This window comes from Zea mays, chromosome 4, assembly GCF_902167145.1.
Source record: "Zea mays cultivar B73 chromosome 4, Zm-B73-REFERENCE-NAM-5.0, whole genome shotgun sequence".
NCBI lineage: Eukaryota > Viridiplantae > Streptophyta > Magnoliopsida > Poales > Poaceae > Zea > Zea mays.
The window spans coordinates 142,431,217-142,451,019 of record NC_050099.1 but is presented as its reverse complement, the minus strand read 5'-3'; the positions used below and the strand labels follow the sequence as shown (position 1 = coordinate 142,451,019).

The window sequence follows — 19,803 nt, the reverse complement described above, 5'->3', positions numbered from 1 at the left end:
AAAGAGTGGGACATGCCGAAGCTCAAGGGAGAAAAGAAAAAGGGGGAACTTGTTCGGCTGCCCTACTATTATAAATTCAAGAAACATTTCGCCTTGCCAAGAATGGTTAAACACAATTGAAGTTATGTGCAACGACATTCTTGGCAATTATTCTAAAAAAGAAGACCAACTGATGATTGCAGCCTTCGGCACTTGTCCGAAGCGAAGGTTAAACCGGGTAATGGATGCTCTGAACTTTGAGTATCCTGATTATGAGCGACTGGACCGAGGCGCCGAAGGGCAAAAGAGAAAGAGAGTTGCCAGCGTTCTGAATAAAGAAGATGCTAAATTGGTGAAGGATGATGAAGAAAAACTGAAAAAGAGAAAGCTGAGGCCTGAGCCGAATACAGATGCTTCGAAGAAAAGAAAGGTTGCGGCTCCGAAGCAGAAGGCAACTGATATAGAAGAAGAAACTGCTGCAACACCTTCTGCCACCGAAGTGGAGGAAATCTTAAAGGTAATGACTAAATCTTTGCCTATCAATCTAAGTCCACTAGGGCCGCATCTGACAAAGCTTTTTCAGAAGGAAAAGGAGCCCTCGCTAACGAAGAAGGTAACCGGACCGAAAAAACGAAGAATTGTTACAGTGACATAAGTTATTGAAAGGACACCACCAACAGCTTCGGCTTCGAAGGCACCAGTTGTTGAGAGCACAACAGCGACCGGAGCTGTACCTGCTGAAGCTGCAGCTGCCGAAGCTGCCACGGCCGAAGATGTACATTTAGAAAGCACAATTTCTAACATTGACAAGATACTTCTGGATATGGCCACGGAAGAAGCTGCCGCAGCCACTGAAGAAGTTGTGGCTACAGTACCTGAGAAGGGGAAGAAAATAGCGGAAGATGCTTCGAAAGAGGAAATTTTCAACTTTCAAAACTTAATTGGACAAGAGTTGACGAAGGCTGAGAAAGAAGAGTTAAAAGAATATGCCATATCCTGTGGATATCAACTAGGGGCACTACTCTTCGGTGGTGTTGATGATGAGAAGTTAGGCTGCGCCCGAGATCAAACCGGAGCGAAGGTTATCGGTACTCTATCAAAGAGTATTGGTTTCCCGAAGCTTGAAACCGACATAAGCCGCTACCGACGACAACATCTTGTCGGTAGCTTATTCTATTCTAATTTCAAGGTAAAAAACTTTTCTTCGATTTTTTATTGTTTTAAACAACGAAGGTGTTTTCTAACGAAGGTTACTTGTGCACAGAGTATGCTGTTGAGTAAAGCTTTAAGAATGCAACAAGATCTTGAAGATAAAAAACATGAAGTTATAATTGAGGGTTTAGAAGGCAAAATAAAAGATCAAGCAGCTGCTCTTGAAAAGAAGGATTTCGAGCTTCAGACAACATAAGGTTTATTGGCTGAAGCTGAAGCTAAAATTTCAAAGTTAAACATGGAGCTTCTCTCAAAGTCAGAAAGCTTCGAACAGGAAAAACAGAAGTTTAATGCAAAATTTGAGGCCAAGGCCGAGAAAAGTTTGAGTTTGCAAAAATCATTGACAGAGCTTCAAAATAAATGTCTGGAGTTCAGTAGCCGATGTGTACAACGACTGAAGCCAATCTTCAATTCGGTTGGAGCCAGCTGTGAAGAATTTAGCCCTTCAACTAAAGACTTGCCAGGGGCCTTCGAACATATCGAGAGTGAAATTGATGACCTTGATGAAATCATAGCCGGACATGGTGATTTCTGTGCCCTGGTAGCTTCTCGGGGCACAGCTGTCGCCTTCCTAAAATCTGGTTGTACACACGGAAATATTGTTAATAGGCCCAACTTTAGTTTATCACTAGCAGATCTGGTAGATATTCCCAATCTCGCCCGAAGCATAGAAAACAGGTTTATCAAACTAATATGGACGAAGGGTGGTCGAAGCATAGCAGGTGACGAAGCTCGAAGTCATCTTAAGCCGGTAACAAAATCATACCTTGTGTTTATCTTTCCCTTTAAACTTGAATAATTCTTACAATACTTAAATATGTACAGGATGACGAAGCTGAGGAGCAAGTTGACAAAGCTGAAGAGCGGAAAGTCGAAGCTTAATAGACAATGATGAAGGTTGAATAGATAGCTATGGAAAAGACTCTAAGAATTCTTGTAATAAGCTTTGTAAAGAATATTGTAACTTTAGAATTAGATTCTACTCTGCAAACTTTGTCCATAACTTGTAATATATTTTTACCTTTCCATCAACGTATGAAGTGCTGCGATGTGAACAACATGTACTTGCATTGATTTGCTTTGCTGTGGACGAAACTAGCATTTTTTGAGCCGAAGGCGAAAAACACCTTCCCTTCTTTTCGTACACAACGAAGCATAAAGCTGCTTCTTTTTCTCTTTTTGCCAAAGCCTTATTTTTAGAGCCAAAGCATCCGCATGTGTCTATGTTATGATGATGATGATCCTATGTATGTCTAAATGAATGTTTATGAATGCAAATGTATGATGTAATGTGTCGTGCAAATGAATGTCCAAACACACATACGAAGCCACAACCATAGCCTTCATTCCCTTGGAAATGACCGAAGTCTCTTTGCCGCTTATTTTTCGGCTTCACCGCTTATTTTTTGGTGTATCAGCGCTGACTTTTCGCTGTAAGTTCTGTATCCCCTTAGGAACGTCTTTTGAACTTCTTCGCCTTCTATTTCGGCGGTATCGCGTTGACTTTTCGTGCTTCGCCTTATATTTCGGCGGAATCAGCGTTGACTTTTCGCTATAAGCTCTGCATTCCCTTTGGAACGACTTTTGAGCAGAAAACTTACGCTGCGCTCCCTTAGGAACGGCTTTTTGTAGCTTTGTCGTGCTCTGCATCCCCTTAGGGACGACTTTCGAGCTTCGTCACTGTTTTTTCCTTTTTGCCTGCACTCGATGGTGCATGCTGAGTTTTTACATTTACATTTTTGGGGGATTTTGCTCTTGTAGAGCTGAATAAGAAAAAGGGAAATTACATGCTATGGCCCCATTAAAAACCTTTCTCCCCCTTCGGAAAGGAAAAGGGTGCCATAGGAAAAATAAAAAGATTACATCAGCTAAACATAATATCGTCGAAGCTCATCCGCATTCCAAGATCTAGGAATGTCGTTGCCGTTCATATCCTTCAATCTGTAAGAGCCGGGCCTTGACGAAGATACTACCAAATAAGGTCCTTCCCACTTCAGCTATAACTTGCCTACTGTATATGGGTTGGCCACTCTCCGAAGTACCAAGTGTCCTGGCTTAATGTTCTTTAGCCGAACTTTTCTGTCATGCCACTTTATTGTTTTGACTTGATCTTTATTGATGTTCTCCACTGCCTGAAGCCTGATCCCTTCTATAGCATCTTTTGCCACAGAACAATCAGCTTCGTCCTCTGCCGAAGCCATTGTTCTTATTGATCCTGCTTTAGCTTCTTCAGGGGTTATTGCTTCGTCACCAAACAGTTATTTGAATGGTGTAAAGCCTGTTGACCTTGATATTGTTGTGTTGTGGCTCCACACCACTTTGATCAATTCATCCGACCACTTTCCTGTGGGCTGATTGAAGATTAACTTCATTATTCCCGTCATTATAATGCCATTAGCTCTTTCAACAAGTCCATTTGACTCCGGATGTCTGACCGATGCAAAATGAATCTTCGTGCCAATTTGTTCACAGAATTCTTTGAAAGCTTCAGCATCGAATTATGTCCCGTTGTCCATAGTAATAGCCTTCGGCACTCCGAAGCGACAAACAATATTTTGCCAGAAAAATTTCTGAACAGTGACCGAAGTTATTGTGGCTAAAGGCTTCGCCTCAATCCACTTGGAAAAATACTCTACCGCCACCACAACATATTTTAGATTTCCTTGTGCTGGTGGAAGTGGGCCTAGTAAATCGAGGCACCACCTTTGCAACGGCCAAGTGGGTTGTATTAATTGAGTGAGAGATGAAGGTTGCTTCTGATCTCTTGCACATTTTTGACAGCCTTCACACTTTTGAACTAATTCTGCTGCATCCAAAGCTGCCTTCGGCCAATAGAATCCTTGTCGGAAAACTTTTCCCAATAAGGGCCTAGATCCAATGTGAGATCCACACAGACCTGCATGTATTTCTTTCATTAATTACATACCTTCGGTTCTTGATAAACATTTGAGGAGTGGTGAACAAACTCCATGTTTATACAATTCCCCTTCTATTATCACATATGGTCTTGTTCTTGCCTCCATTCTTTTGTTATAAGCTTCGTCACTTGAAAGATAATTGCCTTGAAGGAAAGATATTATTTCAGTTCTCCAGTCTTCACTGTGTATTGGAGAAATAGTAAGCACTGCTCTCTCCATGAGCTCAACCGAAGGTGCTTTTATTGCTTCAAAAAATACTTCGGAGGGAAGGGAAAGCCCCTGAGCCGCTGATTTGGCTAGCAAATCTGCATGCTCATTTTCACCTCTTGGAATATTTTTGATGGAAAAACCTTCGAAGGAAGCTTCCAGCCTTCGGACTGCATCCAAATATTTTTCAAGCTTCGGATCTCGTGCCTTGCTGCTCTTATCCACATGGCCAACAATGACTTAAGAATCAGTCTTTAGGATGGCCCTTCTTATTCCCATTGCCCTTAATTTCTGAAGCCCCAAAATAAGTGCTTCGTACTTATCAATATTATTTGTGCAACTAAAATCCAGTTTGACTGCAAAACATGTTTTGACTCTTGAAGGTGCTACTAGAACCGCAGCTGCTCCTGCACCGAAGGTTCCCTAAGAGCCATCGCAGAACAGCGTCCAAGCTTCGGTATCCTTGCTTGTCCCTTCTTCGTGAGCCCCTGGCGTCCAGTCAGCGATGAAGTCTGCTAGCGCCTGGGATTGAATTGAAGATCTATGCACGTAGTCAATGGTGAATTCATTGAGCTCCGTGGCCCACTTTCCAACCTTCTAGTAGCTTCTCTGTTCCTCATAATATCCTTCAGAGGCTGTGACAAGGGAACAATTATATGGTAAGCTTGAAAATAATGCCGAAGCTTTCTAGAGGCCATTAATACAGCATATAACACTTTCTCCAATTCTGTGTAATTTTTCTTTGATAAGCTTAATACTTCGGAGACAAAATATACTGGAACTTGCTTTTTTGTTTGTCCTTCAAGCTTCTCCTGTACAAGCGCCACACTTACTGCAGAGTGTGAAACTGCCACATATAATAGCAAAGGAGCCCCTGGCATGGGTGGAGTTAACGTTGTTAGATCTACCAGGTATTGCTTCAGCTCTTCGAAGGCTTTCTGCTGAGCTGATCCCCATTGAAAGACTTCGACTGATTTCAGCACTTCGAAGAATGGTAAATTTCTCTCTGCTGATCTAGATATGAATTGATTCAAAGATGTCAGTCTTCCTGTCAGTCGTTGAGCCCCCTTCTTTGTGCTTGGCGGCTCCATCCGAAGAATAACTTCGATTTTGTTCGGATTAGCCTCGACCCCCTTCGTTGAAACTAAACAACCAAGGAATTTTCCTTTCTTTACTCCGAAGACACATTTTTCTGGATTTAATTTAAGGCCAGCTTGCCTAAAATTAGCAAATGTTTCATGTAGATCAGCAATGTGATTTTCCTGCTTCGTGCTCTTTACTATGATATCATCAACATATGTTAGTACATTTCTGCCTATCTGAGAATGAAGGACTTTGGCTGTCATTCTACTGAAGCTTCCTCCAACATTCTTGAGCCCCTCAGGCATCCGAAGGTAACAATATGTACCACTGGGGTTATGAAGCTGGTTTTTGGCTCATCTTCCTTCTTCATCCAGATTTGATGGTAGCCTGAATAACAACAAAAATTACCACTACTGTTGCAGAAACAGAAAAAAAGAACACATAAATGAAGAGGGGAGACTTACCTTCGTTTTATCCCATTCCTTCAATTTAGAACAATTTAGAACCAAGCATGTATGCGTCGCAGAGGTACCCATGTCAGTTCATCATCTTTGACAGTATGCTAGAAAAGGCAGATCAACTATGAGAGACAATTCAAGGCATTGAGATTCATTTACAAAGCAAATACTGCACTAGCTAATAGCTAGTAGCAAATTTTGTGTAACCTAAGTTAGGCCGAAGACTAACAACACAACATGTAACTCTTCAATATGTGAAACCGAAATTGTCACCTGACCTAGGTAGTTTAATCTAAAACCACCATGAAAACCTAGGCTGCTAATTTTTACCACTATTGTCCAGCGGTGTCATTCTTACCACATGGCAATCAAACAAATCTTTCAGCCATATTTCCTAACAGCAAACCACTTTCAAGGTTGAACCAACATTTGTGTTTGATCTATCTACAATGGCCATATGGGCTGTCAGCTCACTATGAGACACAACAAAACATCAGCAATTGCTTCCACTTGTTCTATAAACAGCTGTGAACAGAATATGCATCTCATTATTAGTACAAGTTTTTGGTCCTGCGTCAAGAGGAACCGGAGGAAACTGTAGCAGCAGGAAAAAAATTTACCGATCTTTCATTGGAATTATTTCCTGGTTTTACAAATTCTTGGGCTTGCAAACAAAGAATATTAAACAAATAAATTTTGGATAAGCAGTCATAAAGCATGTATTTTATCAATGAAAAATCTATAGTAGCTGAAGAAAATATGTGTTGTCATCTTGACATATCTAATTATATTGATTCTATAACATTTTGGTATATCCAGAAGTTGAATTTCATTCTCATAGCCATGGTGAGAGACTGAGTGCATGCAAAATAATGTCACAATGGTTGTGCTTGCTAACAAAAAATATGAAAACAAATGTGAATTTCCATCCCAATCTAATTCGAAAACAATATTTAGGAAAGATGAGGTCAAGAAGTCTTGCGTGGAAGCAACCACTATCTCACCATTCTTAGGAGTACATAAATTATTCTGAACCTGTAAAAGCAATAAAAATATCAACTATCAAAGTTGTGCTAAGGTGCTAGTACATAAAAGTAAATTTGCTCAACTTAAGAAAGAAGGAAAGCAAATGCTACCCCTATGAGCATAAGCGCTTCAGTGCGAGCTTCCTCTGTCCAAGGGACATGCAAATTCATTTCATCTCCATCAAAATCAGCATTGTAAGGGTTTAGGGTTTATTGTAAAATCTCTTCTTCTACTGCTTCATCTGGGACCAAAGCACAATCGAGTAACAAAACCATATCAGTTGGAATGGGGTTTTGAGTAGAGAAGGCGGCAGCAGCGCAAAGTTGCACACCTGCATGGTAGCGCACTGCACGCACCGAAGGGCGATCCAGAGACTCGTCTCCATGGTGATGGTCAGTTCTCGAGTGGAGAGGAGATGGCGAGCTGGGAGAGAATTCAATTTGGAGTCACCAAATTAGAAAATCCATGCACTTTCATGATCGAATGGGGAGAGGGAAAACAACATTATCAGGCTACAAACGATAAAGTTCAGAACCTAGGCTAACTGTTTGTGCTTGTTGGCAGTAAGAAACAACAAGAGTACTCTACAGGTTTTGTAGCCTGATAAAGAGTTCCCATCTGACTACACATAGGCCAGTGGAAACAGGGCCTCACATAGTCACACACACATGAACAATCAACAACACTGTATCTCCTACCAGGCTACCACATACCAGGTTCCCAGATGTGACTTAGAATTGAGTTGTTACTATGGGAATTGAGTTGTTTTTATTACAATAAATAAAATCCATGTGCCACAAAAGCTCTAAATATTACCATTTTCTACACAGACAACAATCCAAACTCAATTCATTGGTGCCCATAAGACGCTCCTTCCTGATGACGCTAGGAAGGGGCAACACCTTAAATCTCATGATATGGCTGAAAGTATTTGTTTAATTTAGATTTTATCCCAAAATACAAAATGGAAGGACAGATGCACATCGTTGCTAGAACGTTAAAAATATCAGTTTAAAGGATTTGTAAAAGATATATATTTTTAATTTTCTTCCAGTTTGGTCTAAGTTCTGGTCATGAACCCCATCTATGACATGTTTGCATGTACCAATAAAACATATCATCATTCATGATCTCCAAAACAAAGTATTGAGACCTAAGTATTTCAATTTCTCCAAGGGTATAAAATCTCCTGCAGAGATCAATTGAACACAACCCAGCCCAACAATTAGCATAATAAATATAAAAAGACAGTCCACCAGGACAAATTCCTAAATGAGCTCATTGTGCAGTATGAATTTGGCCACGAAGATAGCAGATGATCTAGAGAAATATCCTACTGCATAGATGAAAGAAGATATAAATGTAAACACATTGTACAAGACAACATTATAAATTTGTGTCATGTACAATAAACCAAGGCAAGACCAACATAAACAACAAAACACCTGATTAATTATCCAACATCCTAAACCATGCAGACCAATCAATCCATATGTGTACCTCATGACTTCAAATACTACCGGTACTAAGAAAAGAGTAGTCTGAATAACAACATAAAGGTGATTCATGTCCTGCTGAGGATACCTTTCCAAATTGGCCAATTGACGCTCCATTCTGCATCTTTGAAAAAGATCTTTCTGCATTTTATTCTGGGTAGTATCTACAAGCCTGCAACTGCAATAAATGCAATGAAGCATTTAATATTCAGATTGGTTCAAATACTCAAGATTTCAAGAACAGAACCTTGCACACACCAAAATAGATTCATATACTCTACAACAAACTACAGAGGGAAATAGAAACTCAGGTATTCAGGACCAACAGAACTAATTGGTACGTGTATTTCTTAGCAGTCATAACCTTCCAATCCATCTATGCGGGCACTTATGTTAAATGTAATTTACTGATAAGAACTGAATGAACGGGGCAGTTCGATGATGGCTCGCTGAATCGAGAAGAACATGGAAGAAAAAGGAAAGGAAGATGAATGGTGAATCCCACCTCCTGCTAGCTCTGGCTCCCAAAGCTCGTCAGCCGACGCACGGACACGAAGGCAGACTCGAGCTTGTCTTCAGCCAGACATCATTGCCTCGCTCCCTGCCGCCACCACGACACAGTAGGTCCTGTGGTGCCCTACGCGCCCTCCGAGCACCACCACCGCCACAACAATTCCCTAGCCAAGGCGCAACAGCTCGTCGCCGCTGGCGGTCGGAACGAGGAGGATGACCCGCGGGGGTTGTTGATGGGGTGATCTCGGCGTTGGGGGCGAGGGGGGTCATAATTTCTGGCGCAGTGGGCGACGTCATCTCGCGGGCCAGGGGGCAATCGTGGGCGCGACATCTCATGGGTCAGGGGCAGTCACGGACTGGGGCATGGGTTGTGGATGCAATGCGGGGAAGGGAGAGAATGCCCCACGCACGGATGCATGGCGACGATGGAAGGCGCCGAGATTTGGGGAAGGGAGGGTATTGCAGCTAGAGATGACAATGGGTACCCGAAACCCGAATACCCGACGGGTTTTACCCGATATGAAGGCGGGTACGGGATGATTTCTCTACCCGCGGGTATGTTAATGGGTAAAAACCTCTACCCGTTGGGTAGACGGGTACGGGTTGGAACTACCCATACCCGTCTACCCATGGGTAAAATATACCCGCATCAATACAACTATAACCATCTAATAGAGCCCATCTTAACTAAAATAAAACCCTTCTCTAGCTATCATTTGTCTAGATACCAAGTTATGTAATCATATGATTTGTTATATGTGAAGCTGAAGTTGTTTTTATACGTTTATTTAATATTTTGAGTGATTGATATATTGGAATTAAGACTTTCCTAGCGGGTACGGGTTACCCGACGGGTAAAAATACCCGCGGGTATGGCATGAGTAAGATTTTATACCCGCGAGTATATATGGGTGACCCGACGGGTAGAATTTTTTTTGATGGGTACGGGTATGGAATGGTACTACCCGACGGGTATGTACCCGTTGCCATCCCTAATTGCAGCAGAGGCAAACAATGTCGGGGCCAAGCTCCCACGCGCGCGACGATGGAAGGCGCCATGGGCGCCACGATGCGGGGAAGGGAGAGGATGCCTCGCGCGTGCGGGCGACAATGGAAGGCACCGCGGGCGCCGTGATCTGGGAAGGGAGAGGATGGCACGGACATGTGGTGAAGCAGACGACGGTGTGGACGACAGAGGGTAGTGTGGCGAGGGCATGATGAAGCATGTGGACACCCACATTAGGATCATATAGATCATATATAGGGGCTGATTGGTTACCGTGTCCCACGCGCGTAGGCTCGCGCCGTGCATTGACCGCGCACAAACGCGTGTTCGGTTGCCTGTCCATGGTCCTGCATGCGCGCATGCAGTTTAGCTCATTTTTCACTGTCTGGCCTGCACGTCTGGAGATGTGGAGAGTGAACTTCTCTGGAGGTCTAGGCCCGCTCGAGCTATGCACGCGCCAGCCGGGGAACCAATCAGCCCATAAAGTAGTAGATATAAAAGATTTAGCGACGAGGTCGATCGCAGAGTAGCAAACGTCTACATTCACGGTATCACAATGCCAAATAACTCCCTAGCCACTAGGGTTGGAAACGAGCCGAGCCGAGCTCGGCTCGGTGCCTGAACGAGCTCGGCTCGTCCATTTCACGAGCTCACGAAAGAGGCTCGGCTCGCGAGCTATATTCTGGTACTTATTGTTGTATTATTTAGTGAATTAACATTATATAAATTTAAAATATAGAATCATCATTCAACATTATGAGTAATTTTAATTATAACTTGCAATATATTTATCATCAAAGACTAAAAAATAAACTACTATCCATAAAATTATCTAATATTCATTATTATTCTATAAATCGATCAATTTTGTTAGGCTCACGAGTCGGCTTAGCTCGGCTCGACTCGTTATAAAAACAAATTCAAATAAGAGTCTCGGCTGGGCTCGTTCGAGGCCCGAGCCCTACTAGCCACACCACAAACGAACACAAAGGCACCAGCCCCCGCCCGCGCACCGAAACCTCGTCGCGTAGCGCGGGGGCGAGGAGAGGGACGGGGGGCGAGGAGAGAATACCCACTGCGGAATCTCATTCTCATCCAGCACCGCTCCACCGCTAAACCCCTCTCGTGCTCCTCGACGGCACTGACGCCGAGTGCGACGCCGAGCGAGGTCGCGACTCGCGAGGGGGAACCCTAGCAGCGATAGATCTAGAGCGGGCGCTTTCGATCTGTCCGGGAAATGGCGGAGGATCCTGCCGCGGAACAGGAGACGCGGCAGCTAGAGGACCGGCTCAGGGATGTCGGGGAACGGCTGCAGGCGCCTTCCGACGACGCGGAGGACCTGCTCAACCTCCTCATCGTGAGCCTGCTCCTCCTTTAGCTCTTGTTCTCCTCCCGTTGATTGTTATGCATATGTTAGGACTGCGCTTCTATGATGTGTCGTATTCGCCTGCGCGCTTACGGCTGTTTGGATTTGGCATTAGTAGGAACCGAGTGAATGTCGTGCCCTTACCTGTTCGCCATGATTGGTTGGGTCGCGGATGAAATGCTACTAGGCCTGGTGATTTGCTTTAAGTTGTCTTCCAGGCTATGAAATCTGTAAATTTATTTTGTTCCAACAAAACAGGATGTGTGTTCTCCATGCTGGACTGTTGCTACAAGGAGTTATCTGATTTCCTTGGAACCAGTTTACCTTTTATGTTGTCTTTTGAGACTTGGCTTCTTCTTGAACTTAAATTTTATATTTTTTGGAGTTCAAACGTGGAGTAATTATCTATTGGACATTGAAACCGTGACGATTTTATTTGTAGTTTTTATGGTCTTGTTTGGTTTGAGAGGAAACTGGAGGTGTTGGCCTCCTAGTATCTTATTGATTTGATTGAGGTTTTTGACTAATATAGGATTCTAGTTTTGCATTATCCTAGTTTATTCACTGTGTTTTGTTGGCTAGGTGGACGCCAACGTGGTTTTGGAGTCAACAACCATGGTTCAAATCCCCATTTGTATATAATTTTAGCATTGTTTCAATTTAAATGCAGGGGCACGATGACGGTGGAAACTGTGGAACCAGGAAAACTGATGCTTTAATATAATTTTAGCATTTTTTAGTTTCATTTTTCTTACTGTACAGAGCAATTTGCCATGGTTTAGGGTTTACTGGAAATGATGTACTCATACTGTTTGAGTAAATATGAAGACTTTGATCTTGCTAACTGACCTACCTAAGCTTGTTCCTCGAATCGTATGAAGTCATCAGGTTGGTTGATGGTTTGTTCATGCAGGAAGTTGAGGAATGTTTAATTAAAGTAGAGCAGTCACCTCGCGAAAGCATATCAAATGCTCTTCGCCCAGCAACTGAAGCTCTGGTCAAGAAAGAGCTGCTGGGCCATGCTGATTCAAATGTTAGACTTGCTGTGGCATCATGCATATCTGAGATCACACGGATCACGGCGCCTGATGCTCCATATGATGATGATGCAATGAAGGTATATTCTGCCCTGAATAAAATGATTTCTGTTGTTCTGTGTGTACTTACATATGTTTTTACTTGATTTTAGGATGTATTCTCTTTAATTGTGGGGGCCTTTGAGCATCTGGATGACATAGAGAGCCCCTTCTTTGGAAGGAGAACTTCAATTCTTGATACTGTGGCAAAAGTTCGGTCCTGCGTGGTGATGCTAGATCTTGAATGTGATGATTTGATAAATGATATGTTCCATCACTTCTTGAGGACTGCTAAGTAAGAAATATCTTAATTCTTCTTAGCTTCATCTATTTTTCCTCTTTCTAGAACATGTTTTTGCTAAGCTATATCCTGGATACATTCTCAAGTTCCTTTAAATTTGTCTATCATAGTTTATATGTCTAAGATTTATTAAGTAACACGAGCATAGGACAGCTCCCTTTTTTTCTTGGATCTGTTCTGTACAGGAATGAAATCGCATAATCTACTTCCAGTGTCTGATTTGTTTCCTATTTAGATATTAAAATTAAAACTATATATGTGTAATTTTACCAGCCTTGCTTAACTGCTAATGTTGAAATTGCAGTTCTCAACTTGGCATTGCTCTTTTCTCTGGCTAGGAGGTAGACATGCCCACTCTTGCTATTGAATTATGATAAATGAATCTTCTTTATTTTGTTCTTAATCTTTGCTTTAATATCTTGCTGCTAAATTTGTTAAATAGGTCAGATCTCTTGGTTTCAGAAGTATGTGTTTTCTTATATTTAGTGTACAAGTTTTGAACTTTTGTGTCTTATTTCAGTTCTGGACATTCAGAAGCCATCATATCCTGCATGGAAACAATAATGAGATTGGTAATTGAGGAGAGTGAGGATGTCCAACCACAGATTGCTTCATGTCTACTCCAAAATGTTAGAAAAGAAGAAAAGGTAACATCCTTAATTTTTCTCTCATCAGCAACATAGATTTACATCATAGCATAAGGTTGACATTATCTAACCATTTTGATTTTATTTACAGGAATCTTCACCTTCCTTTGAGCTTGCTGAAAAAGTGATAGGTACATGTCGTGAAAAACTTAAGCCAGTCTTTCTGCAATCACTAAAAGGCACTTCCTTGAGCGAATACAGCCAAATCGTCGCATCAGTTTGTGAAGAGGTTTCAGATGACAGGGAAGATAACAATGCTAATCCTTCTGGGAAGGACATGGTTAGTTAAATTATTAACTTGCAATGATTCATATAGGAAGTTGTTTGCATTGTTTGCTTGATAACTGTTATGCCATTCTTAGGTCCTGTTTGTTTACCCTCTAGATTATATAATCCAGCAGATTATTATGTGGATTATATAATCTAGATACCTAGATTATGATAATCCATAAGCAGGTCATTAGGTGCTTATATAGTCCATAAGCTGGATTATATAATCCTGGAAGAAAACAAACAGGGCCTTACAAGTGCTAGAATAGCAATCTTGTTATCTTTTTCTTCGTTGTTTTGTTTCACATTGAATATAATAATGCATGATTGCTCACTTCACTAAGTTGAATTGGATGATCTGGGAGGTGAAACCATGATTAGTTTTTACCATGTAGAATGAAATTTACTACTTTCAATTGCTGGAAGAGGGTGTTGTTTAGTTGATTTCTGTCTTACTTTGATGTCTTAATGTTCAGGTGGATGATGGCAAGCTCTCTGAAAGGACTATTTCTGATGAATTACCTCAGGTATGATCTGTATCTTATGTATTTATGTAAATGGCTGATCTAACAACAACATGCATACTTTTTTGTCAGGAATCTTCAAAGATGGAGCAAGATGTTAGCCGTCCTGAACAAGACGGTACTTCTATGAATGGTGATACAGTTACTGCTATTAGCAGTGGTGCTACTCCGCCAGATACTAGTGAGTCTGATCAAGGACCACCTTCCACAAATGAGAAGATTGAACAACCATGCTATGCCCAAAACATAGCAGATGCTATGCAGTTGAAATCTGACCACAATGAAGGTGCTGAGTCCAATGCTGCAAAGCCCAATAAGAAAGCTACCCTTGGTTCAGTAAAAAATACTAAGCTCAAACCGTCCGATAAATGTGAACCAACTGTGCATTCTGATGCTGACACTAAAAAGCAAGATCTTGTAGCATCTGCAGAGGGATCCAATGGAGCAGCCGATGATACATCAAGACCTGCTGATAGTACACCTAAACCCAAGCGAGGTCGTCCTCCTGGTCCAAAGTCATTGCAGAAGGCTCCTGGGAAGGATCAATCTCCAGGTTTGGATTTGAAAAAGGTCAATGATGATTCAGCTGGGAAGCTGGCGAAACGATCAGCTAAGGATGAGAAGCCTTCTGCAAAAAACACTGGTGAAGGAGAACCATCTAAGAAGACTCAAAAGAACAATTTAAAACAGCATAAGGGTGAAACTCTTTCTGAGGATGATCCTGCCAAGGATCTGAGCTTAAAGGTTTTTTTTTCTCTGAACACTAGCAGGTTTTATCAATATATATGGTCTGCTTTTTACAGTTAGTCGTCTATTGTGTACAAGATGGTCTAATTCCTGCTAGGTTGTATTACAGACCCCTCTTCTAATTTTCTTCGATTTCTATTTATTAGTTCGATAACATGTTTTTGTAAGTTTACTCTTCACCGTTGCTAGGTAACAAGTCTTTACTTTTTAGTTTGAAACAAGTACATTTTTTAGAATATTCTACTTTTTGTAACTTTGTTATTCCTTGACTTTTAGTTGCTGGTTTGAGTCTACCTTGAATTGTGACCTAGAGATTTAATTGCAAGAACAAATATCACTTTATTGGATATGCCATGTTTTTTCCTTGCCTTCTATCGTCTTGCACCTTTGATAATGATTAGTGTACTGAATTTTACCACAATGCAGGAAATGATATCGCTGAAATCTTCGACCAAGGGCCCAGGTAGAACCAAAGGGCAAACCACAGAGAATAGCACACCTAAGTTGAAGCAAGAACAAGAAACTGATGAGGTATAGAGCGGGATTGATTAAAATTGTTTCAACAGAATGTTTTTTGATGTTTGGTTGAGCGTGAAATGTTTGATCACTTGGTCTTTTGCTTGGTCAACAGGTCAAGAATTTTCATGTTGATGCCTAACGATTTCTTAATGGTTTTATATATGTCTTATTCAAATATTCTAGTCTGAGCATTACATATGTCATATGCACATAAAATTTTGTTTGTTCGTTTAGGTAACCTAAATTTGATTCTTGAGTTCTTTTTTACAGCCTCCACGTTCAAGGAAAAACAAAGGCCTTGATAGAAGTCTAGTTGGTGCAAGGATCAAAGTTTGGTGGCCAGATGATAAGATGTAAGTAGAATGACCAATTCAATGTTCTGAATTTTTGACGCTCGTTGCACTGGTCATTTTCTTGTCTGTTTGATATTATAGATGTAGCCATTATTATTTGTAAACCTGTTCCTTTTTACTTATTTATTATGTCTTGTTATTTTTTAGTAGTTCCAAATCCGACATTTTATTTCTGATCATTGTTCTTTTAGAAATGAATATTACTATTTGGATTTAGCAAATCACATTGTAGTGGCTTACTATTTTTATTCTTTTCCAGATTTTAATCCTTTTTATTATTTTGTAGGTTCTACAATGGTATTGTGGAGTCATTTGATGCTGTTTCTAAGAGGCACAAGGTGTGTCTTTGTGCACTGCTATACCCTGCCCTGGCTATTTAGCTTGCAGGGAAAAAAAACTAGTGTTAATTAATGGATCTTTATTTATTTTATGTTTCTCTTCATCATGTTCTCTTCCCTTTCTCGAGCCTAGGTAGCATATGATGATGGGGATGTAGAGGTACTACTGCTGAGGGAGGAAAAGTGGGAATTCATCAGTGAGGCATGAACATTTCACCATATGATGATTTTATAATTTCTTACTGATTCTTTGTTTCTGATTAACTTTTTCTCTGACAGGAGAAGGAAGCTTCTATGGCATCTGAAACGTAAGCAAACTCATCTTTGTGCTATTTTTGCATTTGCATTGTCAAAATTACAGCTATATCTGTGCCATTAACAACTTCAAATTTGGATGTTTGTTCAGGCATCAGCTGGCAGTATAACTAAGTCCCATATTGTTTTATAAGAATATGCAATGCACGTAGTCACTGTTCACTTGCCGTTACTAGAATAGGGTCACTGAGTGTTTAATGCCTTGCTGCTAATATTTTTTCTCACCTGCATGTGTGGACGCTCATGAACTAGGTCTCCTGAATAGTTAAATGTCTGGGTTATGGTGAAGTAGTGTGATTCTTGTGTACCTATCTCCTTGCTTTCTTATTTTTCAAAATGCTTCGCTTGCCGTTCTGTCAAGTGTCAATCAGTACAGAACATTGCCTTTGGTTTCTTGGTTTGCTATGATCACTCCACAGCTGTTGAGTTGCCAATTAGACGCATAGTGTTAGTCAAGTTCCATTTTTTTAGTCTGGAAATTGTTTGTTTTTCTGAAAGAAGCACGGGAAATGTTAGCTTAAATAGTTTGTGGATACCAGCAAATTGCATAAGCCCCTGCTGGCAATTGATAATTGACTATTTATCTGAAATCCAAGCATGCGAATAATCTCATTTCTCTTGATAAGTGGTTTTGTGAAGTTTGTGTTATTGTTTGTTTCAACAGGCCACGAGGCAGAAAAAGAAAAGCGGATGCATTGAAGGAAGAAAATACAGAAACACCTAAAAGGTAAGTAATTGATGCAAAAAAGTGACGATTGACTCGTGCCTGTAGCTTTTCTGAGACTGCTGTTTTCTGCATGGTTGCAGTGATGCTGTGGATCCTCCAAAGAAAAGAGGACGTCCAAAAGGTGTGGGATCCAGCAATGGGACACCCAGTACCTCAGCTACTCCGAGCACAAAGGGGAAAACTGCCGGCAAGGTTACCAAAGAAACACCTAAAACTGGCCCCAACCTTAAAAAAGAACTTGAGAAGAACTCCAAGGACAAGGCTAATGTTTCAACTGGGACAAAAGATGATAAGAGTGTGAGCAAACCTAAGGAGGCTATTATCAAAGGCAAGGATTCAAAAGACGAAGGCAAGTCCACTGAAGGAAAAGCTAAGCCTGGTCGGAAACCAAAAAATGCTGGTACTCCTGCGGGTGATTCTGACAAAGAGAAGCAGGAGGTAGAAGTCAAGGCAGCTGAAATAGAGGAGGCATCAGGAAATGCTTCCACAGGGAAGAAGCGTAGGAGGAAGGCTTGAAGTTAGCGCTGATGAACTTCTCTTGTAAATGGATGTGCTCCCTCCTAGGTTTGCTCCTTTAGGACCTTGTATTATTGAGTGTTAACTTGGAATTTCGTCTGATTGGTCCCTAGTAGTTAGTTAGGTGTGGAAGCAACATTTGCTATAGCCGTAGTGTTAGGAGTACCATGTGTTCGTTGTGGTCAGGTCCATGGTGCATTGGTGCTGAGCCTTAAGCGGAATGAACCCTATGCTCGCTGTGAGGCCCATGGCATCGTGTTGTCGGGTGGTGTTGTAGCTTGTTGATGCCCTATTTTATATTATTATACGCGATTGAAGCAGTGGATTTTGTAGCAAATGTACCTTTTGGACTAGGATGTTGGCCTGGTTTTCGAGTTGTCCTTGTTTCTCTGCTACATGCTAACTGCTCTGGTAATATGCAGTTTGCCTCTGGATTTTTTTTCTCGCAACGCCCTCGCCTCCCGCACCCAACACGCCCGAACCGGCCACACCCACACCAACCCACTCGTGATCGCCAGCGCGCGCGAATTTAAACCTGTGAATGTGAAGCTTCCTGCTTGCGATCGGCCATGCCTCAACTTTGGCGGGCGGGTGTTCGAGACGACGGCCGCCATGCCCACCAGCGTGAGACGGGACACCATGCTGGATTAGTCGTGTGACTTATATGTTTGGTTTGGGGTTAAAGTTGGATAGAGCGACGGTGACATTATACTTTCGATTTTTTGGATCACGCTGTCACCAAAAACTATTCCGATGTTTACCTCGCTCCTATATAACTTTTATCCAAACACTATAAAAACTGTAACCGTCCTCTCCCATTCCATTATGTACATTCAACCAAACATACCCTTATCAAGTGGTGAAAGCATTATTGACACATGTTTCGACAAAAAATACACACCGTAACTTGCTTTTGATTGCGATGACACTCGTTCTGTAGCTGCTTCTAGAGAGGCATATGGAGACCAGTGAGTGGAGTACAGTATGGTCGTTCTCGACAAATACCTTCCTTTTGCTTTCTGTTCCTTTTCATGTTCATTATTATCCACCAAAATAGATTGTGCCTTCTGACGTTCCTAGTAGCGGGCCGACGGAGCTTGCCTACATGCACGCGACGTTGTGACCTCGACGTTGAACAACTATCTGTTCCCCCCTGTCAGCATATTAGGCACGAGAAAATGTGAAAAACCTGTTTTTCTTCCCAGAAACATGAAAGATAAACACACAATACGCATATATGTAGGGTTGGCCTTCTAGTCTCTTTCTCTTCTCTATTCCATATAAGGCTGTACAAGTTCTATATATATAGAGACGTGATACCTTTAAGGATATATTCGGTATGAGTCCACCAAACGTTAGGGTTATGTTTCTTAACACTCTTCCTTACACGAATACCACGACCAACACATGACTTATTAAAACTCTCAAATACCCAGTGAAAAAATATGGAGAATTAGCGCATGGTGACACATATTGCATTTGCACTTTGTTGCCTCGTTAAAAAACCTTATGGGAGAAACTTCAGGGAAAACTCACCAAGGAAAAAAGAGTACAACAACCGTCATCAGGATAAATTTCGATCTTCTAGATCTAGATTCCATCGAATCTTCTACAAGGGTTAACTTTAGAAATGTGCTCTGCATGATCCTTGCAAAACTGTCTCAATATGACAGACATTGGCAGACCCAGGAATTAAAGACAACCTAGGCGAGATTATCAAGTACTAATGACCATAGTCCATAGACAATTTCATATCAAAAGACACGTGCAAGTTCATTTGTTTTAAGCCATTTCTTTTCAAGCATACAGACAATATTTAAATGTCCACATTTAGAAAAAAACAAAGGAACAGAATAAGAAAATCTACTAGAGTAATATATATGGCATGATAATAAGTTAACACCAGCTTGTACTCCAAAATAATAACAGAAAAGGCCATACGAGGAGATCCTACAACAAAGAATTTTATAGATATCAAATATTTTATGTAGAAAGATAGGGTGGAGAAGAAACTAAGAAGGGTCGAGTGTCATATGCACATGGACCATGGCACGAGACTGACTCGACCGACGAGGACGAGGATGATGACGCAAGTGCAAGCTCCGGATTCTGGGCCATTCCGGATACGCCCCTTGCTGCGTCAACAACTGATTCCGTCTCGACCTTTTCAGGCGGAGCGACAAGCGACTTCCCTGTCATGGAGGAA

At 41.5% G+C, this 19,803-nt stretch overlaps 1 protein-coding gene across 2 annotated transcripts; it reads left to right on the top strand.

Moving 5' to 3' along the window:
- Nucleotides 1-10,859: 10,859 nt before the first annotated feature.
- On the top strand, nucleotides 10,860-17,974 carry LOC103653756 (uncharacterized). 2 transcript variants are annotated; one of them, XM_020552628.3, is made up of 14 exons: nucleotides 10,860-11,255; nucleotides 11,935-12,381; nucleotides 12,454-12,635; nucleotides 13,162-13,288; nucleotides 13,380-13,568; nucleotides 14,035-14,085; nucleotides 14,155-14,826; nucleotides 15,256-15,360; nucleotides 15,619-15,701; nucleotides 15,988-16,039; nucleotides 16,173-16,241; nucleotides 16,319-16,347; nucleotides 17,019-17,081; nucleotides 17,162-17,974. In XM_020552628.3, the coding sequence occupies exons 2-14, from the start codon at nucleotides 12,172-12,174 to the stop codon at nucleotides 17,595-17,597; spliced, it is 2,268 nt and encodes a 755-aa protein (XP_020408217.1). In that variant the 5' UTR covers nucleotides 10,860-11,255; nucleotides 11,935-12,171; the 3' UTR covers nucleotides 17,598-17,974. The 2 variants fall into 2 exon arrangements, with proteins under 2 accessions (XP_020408217.1, NP_001369762.1); NM_001382833.1 differs by having other exon boundaries at nucleotides 11,065-11,255; nucleotides 12,178-12,381; nucleotides 17,162-17,917.
- The last annotated feature ends 1,829 nt before the right edge of the window (nucleotides 17,975-19,803 follow it).